This window comes from Zalophus californianus, chromosome 1 (assembly GCF_009762305.2).
Source record: "Zalophus californianus isolate mZalCal1 chromosome 1, mZalCal1.pri.v2, whole genome shotgun sequence".
Taxonomy (NCBI): Eukaryota; Metazoa; Chordata; class Mammalia; order Carnivora; family Otariidae; genus Zalophus; species Zalophus californianus.
The window spans coordinates 13,026,705-13,044,439 of NC_045595.1; the positions used below are offsets into that span (position 1 = coordinate 13,026,705).

At 57.0% G+C, this 17,735-nt stretch overlaps 3 protein-coding genes across 5 annotated transcripts; 2 read left to right on the forward strand and 1 right to left on the reverse strand.

The window, feature by feature from the left end:
* The first annotated feature begins 1,245 nt into the window (after nt 1-1,245).
* Nucleotides 1,246-5,601, forward strand: ANKLE1 (ankyrin repeat and LEM domain containing 1). The gene is made up of 9 exons (XM_027585875.1): nt 1,246-1,348; nt 1,416-1,568; nt 2,005-2,110; nt 2,210-2,354; nt 2,593-3,366; nt 3,530-3,701; nt 3,991-4,150; nt 4,255-4,384; nt 4,635-5,601. Exons 1-9 carry the CDS (start codon nt 1,287-1,289, stop codon nt 4,805-4,807), a joined length of 1,875 nt encoding a protein of 624 aa, XP_027441676.1. The 5' UTR covers nt 1,246-1,286; the 3' UTR covers nt 4,808-5,601.
* A 1,776-nt stretch (nt 5,602-7,377) lies between these two features.
* ABHD8 (abhydrolase domain containing 8) lies at nt 7,378-13,783 on the reverse strand. 3 transcript variants are annotated; one of them, XM_027582903.1, is made up of 5 exons: nt 13,599-13,783; nt 11,639-12,386; nt 9,476-9,646; nt 9,097-9,313; nt 7,378-8,060 (listed from the first exon to the last, which is right to left on the reverse strand). In XM_027582903.1, exons 2-5 carry the CDS (start codon nt 12,376-12,378, stop codon nt 7,893-7,895), a joined length of 1,296 nt encoding a protein of 431 aa, XP_027438704.1. In that variant the 5' UTR covers nt 12,379-12,386; nt 13,599-13,783; the 3' UTR covers nt 7,378-7,892. The 3 variants fall into 3 exon arrangements, 2 of the variants coding, with proteins under 2 accessions (XP_027438704.1, XP_027438703.1); XM_027582902.2 differs by lacking the exon at nt 13,599-13,783 and adding an exon at nt 12,824-13,039; XR_003517956.2 differs by lacking the exon at nt 13,599-13,783 and adding an exon at nt 12,824-13,063 and having other exon boundaries at nt 7,384-8,060; nt 9,097-9,332.
* Nucleotides 13,784-15,601: 1,818 nt separating this feature from the next.
* On the forward strand, nt 15,602-16,733 carry MRPL34 (mitochondrial ribosomal protein L34). The gene is made up of 2 exons (XM_027582904.2): nt 15,602-15,815; nt 16,053-16,733. Exons 1-2 carry the CDS (start codon nt 15,769-15,771, stop codon nt 16,264-16,266), a joined length of 261 nt encoding a protein of 86 aa, XP_027438705.2. The 5' UTR covers nt 15,602-15,768; the 3' UTR covers nt 16,267-16,733.
* The last annotated feature ends 1,002 nt before the right edge of the window (nt 16,734-17,735 follow it).

Sequence of the window (17,735 nt, forward strand, 5' to 3'; positions counted from 1 at the left end):
AGCTTCAGGCTTTGCTGTATTCAGTTGTTCAGACAATAATGCCATTGAGGTGGGCTGAAATATCTTGCATGATCGGTGTTCAGTGTGCCCTGCTTTTCTCCCAAACCACGGAAAGGGCTGTGATCACTCCTCAAACTACAGCCCAGGTGAAGAGAGGGCCCCCACAACTCCATAGGACTGGCCTTGCCTGGGTCAGGTAACCTTACATTGGGCCAGAGTTGTGGGATGCTCTGATCTGCCAGGACTTGATCTGGGAAGGGATTGATCTCTCCTCTGGGAAGGGATTGCAGCTCTTTCAGGAAATAGTATGAGTTTTCCCCAGAGGAAGGGAGACCAAAGACAGATACAACAGTTCTACCATTCAACTACCTTCCTGGATAATGAGCTATTGTTAAAAAAGTTTAGCAACTAGATTCTTATAAAACAAACAGCTTTTTTTTTTTTTTTTAAGATTTTGTATTTATTTTTGAGAGAGATATGTGAGCGCATGGGGGTGGGGGGGGCAGAGGGAGAAGCAGACTTCCCGCTGAGCAGGGAGCCCCATGCAGGACTCCATTCCAGGACCCTGAGATCATGACCTGAGCTGAAGGCAGCCACCCAAGCAACGGAGCCACCCAGGCACCCCGGAAACAGTTTTATTGAGCAACAGCTTTTCCTACCTCTGAGCGTTTATTGGGCACTTATGTGCCAGGCCCTTGTGGTGAAACTCGTGCCATTTCACACCAGCCTGGAAGAGATTATTCTCCCATTTTGCAGATGGGAAAATTAAGGCCCTCAGCAGCCCAGAGCTCCAAAGTAGTGGCCTCTCCCGTTTCCCCAGGAGTGAAAACGGGCGACCCAGAGATGGCGGCGGGAGCTGTTAATTGAAGCCTTACACAGTATCGAGGCTGTGCGCGTCCACGGAGGCCCCCTGGGCGAGCCGTAATGCCCTGTGGACATCTCCGGTCCCGGGAAGCAGCCCCACCCCTCTATTAGGGTGAGTTCGCTTTTCCCCGCTTTTGAGACGAGATAAAGGCACACTCGGCGGCCTCCACCCGCCCGGGTCCTTATCGGCGGCCCCCGGCCCTGCCTGAGCGCCACTCGGTGTCACGGGCCCCCGCAGGCGCTAGAGCCCCGCGCCCGGATGTGGACGCGGGTGCGGCGTAGGTCAGCTTGGCGGCGGGACACTGCGCGGGGCCGGCCCGCGGGGACCCGAGGCGGGGGGTGGGGCGGCGCGTGCGCACACGGGCGCGGCGGGAAGTTGGAACTGGGCGGGCAGGGCCGCGGGGCTCCGGTACAGCCCCGGCATGGACGCGGCGGCCGGCCTGGCGCAGCGGCTTCGGGCAGCGTTGCGGGAGGAGGAGCCGCGGTGAGGGCTGGGACCCGGCCGGGGGCGGGGCGGGGGTCGTGGTCCACTCTGACATTCCAGTCCGTAGGGCGGTGGAGGACCTGCTGAGCCGCGGCGCCGACCCCAACCTGCCGCTCGCGGATGGAGCGGCAGCCAGGCACCTGGCGGCGGGAGCCCGGCACCCGCGCGGTCTGCGCTGTCTCGAAGCCCTGCTGCGCCGAGGCGGGGACGCCGACTCTCGGTGAGGCGGGGCCTGGCCCCCGGGCGGGGTGAGCCGCGCAGGGGAGGGGTCTCCCGAGTCCGAGGGCAAGAACTGGGAGTCTGGGAGAGGGCATCCCCCAGCCCAGGGGCGGAGACTCGGTGCCCAAAGGTGGGGCTTGGGATCTCGGGGCGGTTCCTGAGGATCCAGATCCAAGGGCGGGGGCTAGGGTCCCAGAGGGAGGGTGGATGTGAGGTTGCGCCGGGGCCAAGTAGGGATCAAAGGTTCGGATCTGGCGGTGGGAGCTCTAGGCTCAGAGAGCAGAGGCTTGAGTCTGGCCGAGGGCGCAGTGTCTAGGATCCAGGGATGGTGTTTCAGGCTGGGGGGTGGCGATAGGAGCCCGAGAGCCAAGGTTCCGGGGTGCGGAGGCGGAGATCACATTCCCCCTTCCGCTGAGCCCTCCTCGCTCCTGCCCCAGTTCGGTCGAGGCCGTGACGCCGCTGCACGTGGCTGCCGCCTGGGGCTGTCGCCGTGGCCTGGAGCTACTGCTGGGCCACCGAGCGGACCCTGCACTGCGAGACCAGGTGGGAGCCCAGCGCCTGCAGTGGCAGGGCGAACCCGGAGGGAGCAAGGGAGGGAGGGAAGAAGGCCTCGGGTGCCCCCTGCTGACCGTGCCGCCGCAGGACGGACTGCGGCCGCCGGACCTGGCAGAGCCCCAGGGGCACCAGGATTGCGCGCGCGTCCTTCGGGAGTTCCAGACTCGGACCAAGACCTCGACCCGGACCCGGGCAGAGAGCCAGGAGCCTGAGCCTGAGCCCGAGGTTGACGGTGAGTGGGGCCTGCGCGTCCTCGGGGGCCTAACCTCTGATCTAGATTTGCGCGTCCCTCTGATGTTCCCTCTCTGGCTCTGGCTCACGTGCACTGTCTCCGGTAAGCTGTCTGCCTCCGACTCTCCCTGCTCCCTGCAAAACTCCAGCTGCCTCTTTTTGTCTGATCCAACCCCCATCTCTGTCTCTGGCTCTCTTCACCCCTCCTCTCTGACCCTCATTCTCATCCCTTACTTCAGGTCCAGACCCCCGGAGAAAGGGGCTGGACACCAGCCCCTCTGGACCTCCCAGTGTGACCCCGGGCTCCACTGCACTGGGCAGACGTGATGGCAGGGACATGGGCCTGGAGGCCAGCCCCAGACTCCCCAGCCTCCTTGCCCACCCTGAGATTGCTGACAAGGATGGCGGCTTGGAGTCCCCCCCAGGACTATGGGACTACAGCTCAGATACCTCCTTTGTCACTGTGACTGAAGCTTCTGGAACTGAAGATCCGGCCCCGCATACCTCCTTCTGGGCTGGGTCATTACCCCAGACCAAGCAGGGACTCCTGCCTGGTATTCGACCTTCCCAGAGGATACCAAGGTCTCCAGGTACCCCACAGCTGGTGCATCGAGCTGCCAGGGCAGACAGGGAGGCAGAACTAAATACCCGTCTGCGGGCCCTGACTCTGACCTCTCCAGATGCCTCCCCCTCCACCATATCCCTCCCTGATGGGAGCCCTGCCCCAAGCCCCCCTCGGGAACCACCGCCTGGACTCCCCAGCTCCCCCTTCCTAAAAGACGAAGAGGTGTCCCTCGACAGTGATGTGGCTGCCCTCTGGCTGACGGAGGACGAGGCAAGCTTCACAGGTGGCAGGGACCCTGTTCCCTCTTGCCGGTGCCCTCCGGTCCCTGCCATGTCTGACCTGGATTTGCTGCAAGGGCTCCGAGCACTTGGCGAGAGTCCCGGCCCCATCACACCCTTCACTCGGCCATACCACCTCCGACGGCTGGAAGAAGCCCATGCTGCTCCTGGTTAGTCTGTAAGAGGCATCCAGAGTCCAAGGAGCCTCCAGGAATTCCTGGAGACCCCTGTCTCTCAGTCCTGCCTATTTTATTCTTTGTCTCTGGGAAAAGCCCCTTCTTCTGTCTGCCTTGACTCAGTGCCCCCCCCCCCCCCGCCCAATCTGGGACTCAGACTTTTCAGGGCACAGCCCAGAGCTCGCCGAAGCCCTGCGGACAGGCTGTATCCCAGATGCCCAGGCAGATGAGGATGTGCTTGCCCAGCAGTTTGAGCGGCCAGATCCCAAGAGAAGGTGGCGGGAGGGGGTCGTGAAGTCCAGTTTCACGTATCTACTATTGGACCCCAGGTACTTGGGGCAGGGATGACTCAGAGGTGGGAGCTGGAAAATTCTAGGATTGGTTCTTATTTGCTTTGTATCTTTAAAAGGGGGACTGGCTGTGTCTGGGCATCAGCTTCTTTAAAAGGTTGGTTAGACCAAGTTCAAGCTGCTGAGTGTCCCTAGGGAGCATCTACCACTCTCTGCCTTAGAAAATGGGGCTCACTGGACATGGATTCGGGTTGCTCTGTGAACTTAGAAACTGTCTCCGGGGCAACTGTCATCACTTCTTCCTCTCTGAGCTGCTCCCCTCATCCAGGGAGACTCAGGACCTGCCGGCTCGAGCCTTCTCACTGACCCCCGCTGAACGCCTTCGGACTTTTGTCCATGCCATCTTCTATGTGGGGAAAGGGACACGGGCCCGGCCGGATGTCCACCTCTGGGAGGCCCTCAGGCTCCGTCGGCAGCCAGGAAAGCAGGTGCGGCTAAGGATCTGGGTCATGGCAGGGGCAGCTGGGCCATGGGGAGGTAAAGGGAGGAGGGGATTGGAGGGCAGACCCCTGACCCCACCCTGGTCCCCTAGGCCTGCCCCAAAGTGCGCCAGATCTTGGACATTTGGGCCAGTGGTCGTGGTGTGGTCTCCCTGCATTGCTTCCAACACGTGGTTGCTGTGGAGGCTTATACTCGAGAGGCGTGTCTTGTGGATGCTCTAGGTCGGTGCCTGGCTTGTGGGGTGGGGGTGGGGTCACATGAAGGACCCTTGATCTACTGATTACCTCACCCCTTTCCTCTCATAGTTGTTCATTCATTCATGCAATGAGCAGTTATTGAGCACCAACTATGTACCTGCACGCGTATATATTTCGCTCTATTGGTTTGTCCCTGCTTAAGAGCAATATGCAGTGGGTTCCCTGTCACATCTGCCAACGGTTTCCAAGGATGCCTGACCCTTCATCTCTCCAGGGCTCCAGACGCTGACCAACCGGAAACAAGGACACTGCTATGGAGTCGTGGCGGGCTGGCCAGCCACCCGGCGCCGCCGCTTGGGGGTGCATCTGCTGCACCGCGCCCTCCTTGTCTTCTTGGCTGAGGGTGAGCGAGAGCTGCGGCCCCAGGACATCCAGGCGCGTGGCTGAGTACTGGGGAGTTGGCCATCCAGCCTAGGTAGAGATCAGGGTGTTTGAATGTTGCAGCTGCCCCATGCTGACGGCAGCCACCCATCTCCAGAAGGCTGCCAGGGGTGAGGGGGCGGCGGGCAGGAGGGTGTATCTTCCCGCCAAGCTGAGGGAAGACTTTGTTACAGATAGAGCTTCTGGAGCTTCCCGTCATGGGAGAGCAAGTAGGGAACCAGAGGATCTTTGGAACATTCCAGTGCTTCAGAATATGCTAGTGCTTTGGCAGTTTGGTCCTGTCTGTGTAATCCACTTTTATCTCTGAGACACAAGGGACTCACATGTAGGATGGGCTGGGGGGAGCAGCCAAACTCAAGGGCCGGATTTCTCTGCTTCCCAGCTATGGGACCTCGGACCAATAACTTGTCTTCCTGAGGCTCAGTTTCCTTAGTTGTACAGTGGGGACAGTGACAAGTCCTACCTCAGGGGGTCATGGTGGAGACCCGAGTAAACAAAGGCAGGAAATACAGTGTGTGGCTCAGAGGAGCCCAGCAGGTGGAAAATCTCTTGGGGAAGGGAGGCGCCCTGATGCTGTCAAGGGGCCGACTGTGTGTGGTGACATGTGGGCAGAGCCTGGGAGATCGACCGGGGTCTGGGTGAGCGACCAGCCCTCTTCAGGGTAGCTGTGCAACTCGGGTCTCCATTGCTTCTCTGAGGCTGTTTCTTCCGCTAGAAGATGCAATAAATAACCGCCATTTCCTGGTGATGCTATGCGATTTCAGACTTCACACATGTTAAGAGCTTTAGTAAATGCCAAGCTGCCATCCTGGTGAGGTGTTGACGGGACCGTTTTATTTTCTGGGAGTTGCTTCTTCAAAGCATTTAGTGTATCTAGGGATTTGGGAGGGTGCGCCGCGTCATTGGGTTGGCCACCTGCCCATCATCATGGCTCAGCGAACCACGTCCTGCAGGGGGTGGGATGTAACCCCGGCCCGTCCCACCTGCCTCAACTCCTGCAGGCTGAGCCCCTGGCTACTCTTGGAGAATGGCTGGTATGGTAATTAGGGGACAGGCCTCTGGAGTGGGTCTGGGCTCTACCATTTTATTTATTTATTTTTAAAGATTTTATTTATTTAGAGAGAGACAGCATGCGTTAGCTGGGGGAGGGACAGAGGGGGAGAATCTCAAGCAGACTCTATCTTGAGCGGGAGCCCCCCACCACCACCACGAGGGGCCTGATCCCATCTCCCTGAGATCATGACCTGAGCCGAAATGAAGAGTCTGACGCTTAACTGACAGATCCACGCAGGCGCCCCTGGGTTCTACCATTTTGACCAAACTCAGGAAACTTCTCTGAGCTTCCCTTTCCTCATATATAAGACCAGGAGGCCTCCCAGACACCAAGTCTCTTGATAAAGTGATAGCAATTAAAAGTGTGCCACATGCCCAGGAATTCACAAAGAAGTCACTGGGAAAAAATCCAGAGACACCCCCCCCCACACACACACCTCAGAAAAAGACTCAAAAGAGATGAGATTTGTCTAACAGAATTTCCCAATGTGGGCCCTACTGACATTTGAGGCCGAATTATTCTTTGCGGTAGGGGCAGTCCTGTCCAGTGGGCTCCACCCACTTCCTCCCACCCCCAGTTGCCACAATTAAAAATGTCTCCAGAATTTGCTAATGGAGGGCGCCTGGGTGGCTCAATCGGTGAAGCGTCTGCCTTTGGCTAGGGTCATGATCTCAGGGTCCTGGAATCAAGTCCTGCATCAGGCTCCCCGCTGAGCAGGGAGCTTCTCCCTCTCCCTCTGCCCCCCCCCCACTCATGTGGGCGTGCGCTCAAATAAATAAAATATATATTTTTTAAATTTGCTAGTGGAGAACAGTGCCCCCATGAGAACTCTGGTCTAAACTGAACGTGGGCTTACAAACCAGTGGGAAAAGGACCAAAGATGAAGTCATTAAAGGGACAGTGCTCTCCCCTCACCGATCGCACAAGCCAGAGGTGTACCTTGAGATGCATACATTAGAAAATATAGAGGAGTAAGAGCATGGCCGTAGGTCAGGAGACCCTTCTGCCCAACAAGAAAGGCAGACTCGTTCGCTTCAAAACAAACAAAAGCTATCTTCAGGGCAAAAGTGACCTTAAACCAGGTTGAAAGATACAATGGGATCGTAAGAGGTACCGACTCACTGAGTGGCACGGGATAAAAGGGATTCAATGAACCGACGGCATCAGGCACTTGGCACAGGGCTTTGTATACAGGTGGCACTCAATTACGGCAGCTCCGACCCATGCAACAAATACTGATCCTCCCCTTAACCCCTGTATGAACCTCAGTCGGAAGGCTTCCTGCCTTCCAGGGACCCGGAGCTCACCATCTGCCTCTGCTCTGGGAATACTGCCCAAGCAGCCCCTGCATTCTGAGGGAGGGAGGGAGAACTCGGGAAGCAAGCCTGGGAGGCCAACGCCCTCACTTCTCCGCAAGTCAGCCCTGAGGGGGTGGCGCCCGCATCAGCCCAGTCTGCAGACTGGGAAACTGAGGCTCAGGACACCACCCTGCCCTGCCGTCACCCAGCAAAGGTCCGGAGACTCAGATTGTCACTTCTTTTTATTGAGTTACAAGTTGAGATGTGCAGGTTCGGTGGCGCCAGCCCCCCTCTCCCTCCCCCCTCCACTTGGGCAACAATAGCTCCCAGCGCCAAGAAATGGGGGTGGGGAGGGTCTCGGGCAATGAGGCGGGGCCCCCGGAGGGTCCCAGGATCAAGCACGGCTGACACGGAAGACAGAGAGCGGGGTTGGGGGGCCTGCCTCGGCCGTGGCGTTGAGGGGCAGGGGCTTCTGTACAAGGTCATCCTCCACGGGGGTTCCGGTTCCGACCCCAAAACACCGATGGGTCCGGCAGGATGGAAGCGGAGAGCGGTGTATCCACTTGGCTCCGGAGAATGCCCGGCCCTACCCAGCCGGCCTGGGGGCGTCTCGCTGACCTGACTCCGCCCACCGGAGCGAACGGCCCGCCCAGGTGGTCCGCGCTGCGGACGAGGGGCGGCTCCTGGCTTCCTCCTGCTGTTCCTCGGCTTACCAAGCGATGCCCGGCCGGCCCAGCGGCTACTTCTCTTCTGGGGGCGCGGGCAGGGGCTCGGGCAGGGCCTTGGGCGAGGGCTCGGGCTCCCAGAGCAGGAATTCGTGGAGCAGTGTGTTGACTGTCTCCGGACACTCCAGCATCACCATGTGGCTGCCTTCATCAATGAGCTTCAGGAAAGCCAGCAGCAGGATCTGCGGGGGAGGGGGGCGGGCGGAACACAGGCTCAGTGTGGCAAAGGCAGGCTGCCCTGGGACACCCCAAGCCCATCCACACCAGGCCTGCAGCCTTAGGAAGTCGCTCCTGTGGTCTACCCTTCATCCCTCTACTTCCACCCAAGGGGGAGCTGGAGGATAGCCTGTTGTCCCAGTGGAGCTCAACTCAATATTCATTCAACATTTATGATGTGGCTACAATAGGTCCAGAGCAGGATTTCTCAACCCCAGCACTACTGACATATAGGGCAGGATCATTCTCTGTGGTGGGGGCTGTCCCGTGTACTGCAGAATGTTGAGCAGCATCCCTGGCCTTGACCCACCAGATGCCAGTAGCAGGGACCCACTCCCCCCACCCCACAGTGTGACGACTTATTATGTCTCCAGACATTGCCAAATATCCCTAGGGAGCAAATTCACAGCTGGGTGAGAATCACAGAGATAGAGAAGGTCTCTCATGCCAAGACAAGGTCTCTCATGCCAGGCTTTCCAACCTTGGCATTACTGACACCTGGGGTGGGTGGGAACATTCTTTGCCGAAGAATCATTCTGTCCATTACAGGATGCTGAGCAGCATCCCTGCCTCCACCCACCAGATATCAGAAGCCCTTCCCCCCCATACATGACAACCAAAAAAGTCTGCAGACATTTCCAATGTCCCCCCAGGGCTCAGAATCCTTGCTGGTTAAGAACCACTGGTCCGGAGCTATTCCAAGTGCTGAGGATCCCAAGACCCTTTCCCGGTAGTGTCTGATCTAAAGATCCTCTGGCCCACCCTCTCCCAGAATTATGTATTGCGTCCCTGGTCACTTATACAAATCCCAGCTGTGCAGAGCACCTTTCATGTGCGGTGGAGAAAGCACCCTATCCTGACACCTGTCCAGGGCAGCCCCATGTTCTGGATTGCACTCTCAATCTAAGCTCTCCCTTCCCTGGGAGCACAAGGCAGAATCCCTCTGGAGCGCGTGAGCAGGGAATGGAGCGGGGGGGGATGGCTCAGGTGCCAAGACCCTACCTCGGCCATGCGCTGGTCTTCCTCCACCGGCACAAACTTGTCGTGCATGCCATGAACGAGCAGGACGGGCACAGTGAGCTCAGCATGGTAGACCTCGTCACCTTCAGGCCAGTACTGGCCACTCATCATGGCTCGCAGGACGAAGGATGACACGTTGAACGCATTGCCCTCCTTCAGTAGCTGCTTCTCTTTGGCTCCTTGGCGGGCAAAGCCAGCCCTGGTGGGCAAAGCCAGCCCTGGTGGTGGGGACGCACTCCTGGAGGCCTCGTGCCAGCCTGGCTACCAGGGGCGCCTCCAATGCCCGTCCCAGCAGCAACACAGCCTCCCCTCCCACCCAACTCAGGGAGATGCCCAGTCTGCCAGGGCCGGGGTGACTCACTTGAGAAAGCTCCAAGCCAGGCAGGGTGACAAGCAGTGCAGGACGCAGGTGGGCATGTTGAAGATGGAACAGAAGCTGGGTTCCAGTGCTGTGGGGCCCCCGCCGTTGATCATGATCACCTTGTGCACCAGGTCTGGGTACTCATGTGCCAGGAACGTGCAGAAGGAGACACTGCCAGTGGGTAGGTGGGTGGCGGGAAGGGTTGAAGGGGGGTGGTCAGCAGGATCCAGGCAGTGAGGGAGTTAATGCCCTCCCCTCACCCAGAGACAGGTCCTTGAAGGCCAACGTTCTTCCCCTGGGGCCCATGGGCACTGGATGGGAGTGAGGGATGGGGGGGCATCTTGAGGGCCCCCAAACTACAGGACTATGTGTGTGTTAACAGTGATTTTTTCCCCCTTCTTTTTGGAGAGAAGATCCAAATCCAGAGCTTTCATCAGATCCTCAAAGCTGCCATGACCCGCAAATGGGTAAGAATTACTTATTGCCGAGTGTTAAGAAAGCCACCCAATTAGACTGCTACTCTTTGGTTTCCCAGAGAAGGTCCCTGTTTCCTGTGCATCCTTTCCCTGTAAGGCTCCTCTGTCTCCAGCCTCTAGGCATGGCACATCAGCCTGCCTTATGCAAGGTGGCAAGGTGCAGCCTGAAGAGCCCCCACAGTCCAGCTCCTCATTCCCTCTAAAGCCCGGGTTCCTTTGGCAAACGACGGCCTGTGGGCTAGCCACTTGTTTTCGTAAATTGAGTTTACCATTTTGTAAGTGTGTGAGTTATTTAGTAAACAAAGTTTTATTGGAATACGGCCACGCCCATTTGTTTACAATTATGGGGGCTTTTTTGCCATGACAGTAGAGTTGTAAAGCTCCAGCAGAGACGACCATATGTCCTAGAAACGTAAGATATTTACTATCTGGCCCATTAAGAAAAAATTTACCAGCCCTAGCTGTAAAGAGGAACTAGGATACAAGCAAGAGTCAGTTGGACTTAACTGTACCAGTGATTCCGTGTGTGCCTTTGGGCAGACTGCCTAACCTCTCTGAACTTCCGTCTCCGCATCTGTGAAAAAGTAACTGGGCTGTCCTCATAGCATTGCTATGAGGTCACAGGAACTACCACCGATGGGTGCTCATTTAATTGAAGGAAACATTTAGCATAAGCATCCACTTTTGGGGGTGTTATATAAACAAATAAGAGCTATGTTACTTCCCAGCCTGGCTTCCTTTCTTTCCGAAACATATGTAACGTTTCTTTCTCTTGTCTAATTGCATGGGCCACACCACTAAAACAGTGGTTCTCAAACTAGGCTGGTCAGATCCTGCCTTTCCTCCTGGGTAAAAGAGAGTGGTACCACTTGGCAGTGAGCAGGCACCCAGGCCCAATCTTCAATGCAGTGGGCACTCACCTAAATGCTAGATGGTATTATGTATCACCCCTTTAAGTGGGAGTGAATTATAGCAACCTGGGCTCTTGTAAAAAGACTTTATAGGATTCTAATCAGCTCTTCCTTGGAGGCCTTGGGATCTCCAGAGCAACTGATTTTTGAACTTAAAGACACTGGTTCTTAGCCAGGGATGATTCAGACTGCCAGGGAACGTGTGGCGATATTTGAAGACACTTTTTTTTTTTTTTAAGACATCTTTTGATTGTCATGACCATCACTAGGCCACTGTGCCAGGGGCAACCAGTGGGTAGAGGCTAGGGATGCTGCTAACATCCTACAGTGCACATGAAATCCCCTCAAAGAGAGGAATGACCTAATCCAAAATGTCAGCAGTGCTGGGACTGAGAAACACTGCTTTAAAAGAATATGAGGGGCGCCAGGGTGGCTCAGTTGTTAAGTGTCTGCCTTCGGCTCGGGTCATGATCCCAGGGTCTTGGGATCGAGCTGCGCATCGGGCTCCCTGCTCAGCGGGAAGCCTGCTTCTCCCTCTCCCACTCCCCCTGCTTGTGTTCCCTCTCTCTCTGTGTCTGTCTCTGTCAAAAAATAAATAAAATCTTAAAATAAATAAATAAAAGAATATATAACAATAGCAGTGGTGGTGGGAATCCCTATCTTGTTATAGATGTTAATGAGAGTTTTCCAGGAGAGAAGTCAGTGTTTGGTGATTGGGTGTCCAGTCCCTGCTACCCCCATCTCTCACCCCTATCCCCACCCCAGCATTGGCTCACCCGTAGGAATGCCCAATGAGCACGTTTCTCTTCTTGGCATAACGCTTGAAGATGGCACGCATGTCCTCTGCCAGCGCATAGAAGGTGTAGGCTGCGGCCACCTGGGGTGCCGAGCTGGCCCCGTGACCGGCCAGATCGGGTGCCACCACCTCATAGCCCAGGCGCACAAAGAAGTCCAGCTGCTCCTTCCAGATGGCCAGGGAGCCGCCAACACCGTGGATGAAAAAGAGCACCACGTCGGCCTGGGCACCTTTGCAGCTTGTGATGCGCTTCTCACAGTCAATGTGGATGGTGCGCTTGGGGCGCCGGGCTCGCCGCCGGCGCCCGCCACTGCCACTCCCGGCACCACCTGAGCCTGAGCGGCCATCGCTGCCCGCTGGGTCGGCCAGCTCCACCTCTAGGGCGGCCGGCGGCTCCCCGGAGCCATTCTGCCCATGCAGGAGGTCAGCTCGAGGTGCCCGGCCCAGGTTCTCCACCAGTAACCGCCCATTGCGGTACACGGTAATTCGGCGCTGGCAGCGGACCAAGCCAGACTGGTCTCCCTGGGCAGCATCTGGCAGTGGTGGAGGTGGGTTGGGGGCTGGGGCAGGCCCAGCATGCTTCACCCGCAGCACACGGCCAGGCTTGACCTCCACAAAGGTGTAGCCATCACTGGACTCGACGCTCTCCAGCGGCCCCACAGCGTTGGGCGGTGCGCCTAGCAGGCAGCAGAAGATCCCGTCGGTCACCCCAGTCAGCATGGTGTGTCCTGCAAGTGGGGGCACAACCATCTCAGGGGCCATCTAAACGAGGAGCCCTCCTCCCCCACAGCACCCACTCCCTGCACCTGCGTCAGGTGAGCTGAACTAGGAGGCCCCTTCCAGGCTCGCTCCAGTGTTTGGAGGGCCAGAGCTAGCCAAGCACCAAGATGTTTTGTCTGTCTGGTCAGTGCCTGCATGGTGGTTGGCTACCCTCCTGGGCTAGCCTAGTCTATCCTAGAGAGAAGGACCTGGCTATGGCTGACCCCAAGAGGGGTCCATAGGGAAGGTGGTATAGTCCAGGGCTGCTTCTTGGAGGAGGGGACATTGTGGCAAATGAGCCCCCCCCACCGGCCCCGCAGCTAGGGTTATGGCAGCTACTGCTTCCATAACCCATTCATCCATCCATCCATCCATTCATTCATGCACACATTCTCATTTAACTTACTTTCACCAAATGGGCACATTCTGACTGCCTCAGAAGGCATTTAAAAAGGTGCAGATTCCAACGAGCCCCCATCCAGGCCTCTGAACCTGGCTCCTAAAGGGTGAGGTCCTGGGATAGGGGGTTAGGGACTGAGCTCCAGAAGGCCTTGTCCAGCTCCGCAAGACCCAGACTGGGTCTATATCACAGATGGGCAAGCTGAAGCCCAGTCTGTACCCTTGTCAGAACCCTGGCTTCTGGGGGTCTGACACACAATCCCCAAAGGTGGAAATGAGGATGGAGAAGGTAAAGCCCTCCCTGGGGGCCTCCGGTCCTCTATCCTGCTCCCTGGGCCACCCCCCCGTGTCCATGGCAACCACAGGCAGTTACATAACTCGAGGGGGATACCCGTGCAGCGCACCCCCATTGTCTAGGGCCTGGAGATGGGACTAACCCCTCCCCCGTCCCCATCCTGGGCGCCGCGGGGATAAGACACGCCGAAGGCACGGCCTCCGATGGCCCGTATTTGCTGATAGAGGGGAAGCAGGTCGCGTCCCCCCACTCCAGTGGAATCCCAACCCCGGATTGCGGAGGGGGACGCAGATGCGCCACGCCAGGTCCCCTCCCCAGAGAGTCAGATCCCTGCCTCTCAGGTGCTAGTAAGCCCTGCGGCGGGGTCGAACCACTGGGACTCCGCGGCTTTCTAAGAGCCCGAGCACTGGCTTTGTGCACACCCCCTTCCGAAGTGGAAGCCCCGGGGACCTCGATGTCCCCCTCCCAGAGCCCACTCCCCGCTCACCTCATCGAGGGCTCTGTAGCCCGGGGCAGGGCGGAGGGGTCCCGGGCAGAGAAGCCAGAGTCCGCCTGCGGCGCCGTTTTACATGGTGGCACGGGGTCGGCCCGGCGCGTCTACGCGGGCGGGCTCGGGCCCGCGGCGGTCAGCGCGGGGGCATCCCGCGGCCGCCGAGAGAGCCGGCCCTTTAAGTCTCTCCCCGGGGGGAGGGGCCGAATGCCGACGGACGGGCGTCTAGACCAATCAGTGTTATGAAATGACCTGGCCTAGTTAGATTACCAATCATAGGCGGTAGCTCCGGGATGAAGGCGGGCTCAGGAAGCAGCAGCCCCACCCCCTTTTGGGGCTTACCGAGGAGGAGGGAGGGATTGGGCCTGGCCCAGGGCCGAGAAGGGGTCCCAAACTGGGGTCTGCGGAGCTCCGGGGAGGTAGCAGCCGGAGCCCCTTACTGCGAATAGGATCCCCTCGTCTAGCCCATGCCTCCGAACAGCCTTGTACCCTCCAAGTGGGACCCCCATGGTCCTCTCTCTGTGACCTTTCTGTTCTAGAGACTCCCAGATCTTTCCAATTCTAGGTAGGGAAACTGAGGCTCATAAAGGGCACAAAGTCACAAGGCAAGCTGAGGGACTGCGGGGGCAGAGGTGGGACTTAAAACCACGGCTGTGTGATATCAAGTCCTGGAAATTGTTATTCGTTAAATCTTTAAACAGATGACTTGAAGCTATGAATAATTAGGGAATTGGAGTTTCACAGACAGGCCAGTCTAACCGCTGGCCAATCTAACCGGTGACTCTGTGGTCCCAGCTGGAGTCAGAGATCCCAAGGTTCAAACTACATTTCCCTTTGTTGTTATGTGACCTTGAGCAAGCCGTTTCTCTGAGACTCCACTTATTTCTCTATGAAATTAATCCCCTTATGAGTATGTTTTGCAGGTAAAAACACCCAGAATGATAAGTGTTCAATACATTATTGACATTATTGTACTGGTTTAGTAATATAATACCATACTGGTTTGCTAAGTGATGGTGCAGGTAGGATGGGCTTCAGAGGACAAGGGGTTAACCATTCCTTGCCCACTCCCATCTCCTGGAATTTGCTGCCAGAGCTGAATTAGGTCCCACCTCCCACTCTTGCCCACTCAGGATGCTCCTGGGAGACTACAGTTGATTCATGCAGTAAACAGTCCCCTTCTCCTGCCCCCCCTCCCCCGCCTTCCAAGCTGGGAGATTCTGGGGTGCCTGCAGGGACTCAGCCACAAGCCTAGCCCTTGAGGAGCCCCTGGGCTTTTGGGAGAGTCTGGGGAGAGTCATATGGGGACACGGTTGGGCCAAAGGGAGGGATGGGGCTGGGGGAGAGGAAAATATCCAAGGATTTTAAAAGTGAATGGGGGGGGGGGAAGATGAGTAGAACATCAGGCATAGACGGATGTGGGTGAAATTTTAGAGGGTGCTTGTGTGTGTATGGAGGGCTTCATATGCTTGCCAGAGGAGCTGAATATTTTCCCTGGGGAAACGAGCACCATAGACGCTGAGAGAGAAGGGAAGGGGCTCAGATCTGAGTATTAGAAATTTTTTTTCTAGGGCCAGAATGAAGGTACCACCAAGGGCAAGCTTGAAACACATGAGTTTTAGATTGAGAAATTGAATCCCCGAGAGGAGGAGGGACCACCCCAAGGACATCCAGGCAACTCCAACTTAGGTCTCCTAGGCTCCCCGCCAAGGAACAGAGACTTGGCTGGGCCCAGAGAAAAGCTGCCAGCCAGCTGTGTGCCATCTGCCTGCCTCCTGCTGGGGGAAGGAGGATCGACCAGCCGTTTCCTGAGGCTGCCACCAGCTGCGCCACGGTCACCTCCGGGCACCCTCTGCGGGTCGACGAGAGAAGGAACCACAGCTCCCAGAGGACCCCGGGACACAACGTCTTGTACGCACGCGCATGCCAAAGAGGTGCCGTTCGCCTGCCACCTGCTGGTCCACATGAGGAACTACACTCCCTTGCAGGTAAGGACGCTCCTGCGGATGGGACGCAGGCGCAGAGCTACCACTCCAGGAGGACCCGGAGGCCACGCGGCCTCCCGCGGTAGGAGAAACTACATTTCCCAGAAGTTTTCGTTCGCAGCTGCAGAGCCTAATCGCTTTGGAATTAGCGGGCGTGGGGACGTCGCGACCGGCGGCTGGACATGGCTTTCTTGATCGGAGCCGTAGGTCGCCAGTTGGGTCGCGTCAGGTGAGTCCTCACGGGGTCCCTTCCCCAAATCTGGAAATAAGGGCTGTGTCGGGGGCTGGTGTCAGCTGTTTACTGACAATATGATTTGCCAACGCCTTGCGCCTTGGTGGAGCCCCTCCTTGAACCCAGGCTCCGTCCAGGCACCGATAGGGGAGCTGAGGCTCAGAGTGGTGGGACGTCACGCCGAAGTCACAGCGCCCCCTCTGACCTTCCTCGCCATCTCTCTTCCCCCCGCAGGTGGCTCCAGCCCCGCGCCTGGCTGGGGCTCCCCGACGCCTGGGGACTTCCTGCCACACAGCAGAACCGGGGAAAGGCGCGTGGAAACGAGTATCAGCCGAGCAACATCAAACGCAAGCACAAACACGGCTGGATCCGGCGCCTGAGCACACCGTCCGGCGTCCAGGTCATCCTTCGCCGCATGCACAAAGGCCGCAAGTCGCTGAGCCATTAAGGAGCGCGAAGCTGCCGGCAGGACCCCCATTAGAGCATTTCTCTGCCCTGGGACCTCTCCTGCCGTCTTTTTTATGGGGAGCCAGGACAACTCAGACATGAGCGCTCCTCAAATTGTGGAGTCGGCCCCTGGGGGGAACGTCTGGGGTTGGACTGAGAGTGGGAGTAGGAAGTCAGACCTTGCCTAGTCCTTTTCTACGCTATTGAATTAGGAAGAATTTCGAACATATGGCAATAGTCCACAATGAACCCTGGGTACTCAGTACACAGCTCTGACCACCAATTACCCACAACCCCCCGCCCCCTCCTGTGTTATTTGGGAGCAAATCTCAGGCATTGGGTTATTTCTTCTGTATTAAATAAGAAATCTCTCCAAGAAGATGAGGACTCTTTAAAACATAATCACAAAACTTTTCCCACCTAAAAAATGGTTAACAATTCCTTAATATTGTCTAATAAATGTTCAAATTTCCATTTGTCTTATATATGTCATTATTTTTCACAGGTCTGGGAAGGCTTGTCGGGAGTTAGGGTTTGAATCCTCCTGCTCCTTGGGGATGGGTTGTGTGAGCTTGAGCAAGGCCTCAGCCCTCTGAAGCTCATTTGGCTCCTACGAAATGAGGTGCTTATTTCTCCTTTGCTGCATTGTTGCAATAATAATACTCAGTAGCTTCCACCTAGTACTACTGGGTACTTTTTTTTTTTTAAGATTTTATTTATTTATTTGACAGAGAGAGACACAGTGAGAGAGGGAACACAAGCAGGGGGAGCGGGAGAGGGAGAAGCAGGCTTCCCGCTGAGCAGGGAGCCCAATGCGGGGCTCGATCCCAGGACCCCGGGATCATGACCTGAGCTGAAGGCAGACGCCTGAGGACTGAGCCACCCAGGCGCCCCTGCCGAGTACTTCCTAGGTACTGGGTGCCGAGTCCTTGTCTGGTGGGCAGGGGAGGAGCACTTGATTTGTACCCAGGCCGTTTGTAGACAGCGGAGTCAGAGCTGAGAGAGGATCGTAAGGGCTGTGGGAGCTCGGAGGAAGTTTCACCCGGCTTGCACTTGGGAAGAATGTAGTCAGAGAAGTCTTCCTGAAAGACGTAGCAGGGCCTGGGAGGGCCCAAAGGGAGAAAGGATTAGACCCAGGGGTCAGGATAAAAGATGGATGAGAGAGGCCGGAGTGTCTCAAAATTCGGGGCCAAGGAGATGGGACTGGATCCTTGGGGGACTGGGGAGCCACGGGGGCATAGGAACGAGAATTTGAGCTGTCGTTTGAAAGATAGGAAGAAGCAAGTGCAGAGCAGTTTAGATATGCCGAAACCTAAGGTTAGGACCCTGGAGAGGATGCTGGGGGTGTTACGGTAGGTCCCTCTCTTCCCGGACTGCTGTGGAAACTCCTTGAGACACCATACTAAAAAGTGAAGTAAACACTAGAAAAAGAGATCTGCGGAACCTCCCGGAGTTGTGGACTACAAATCC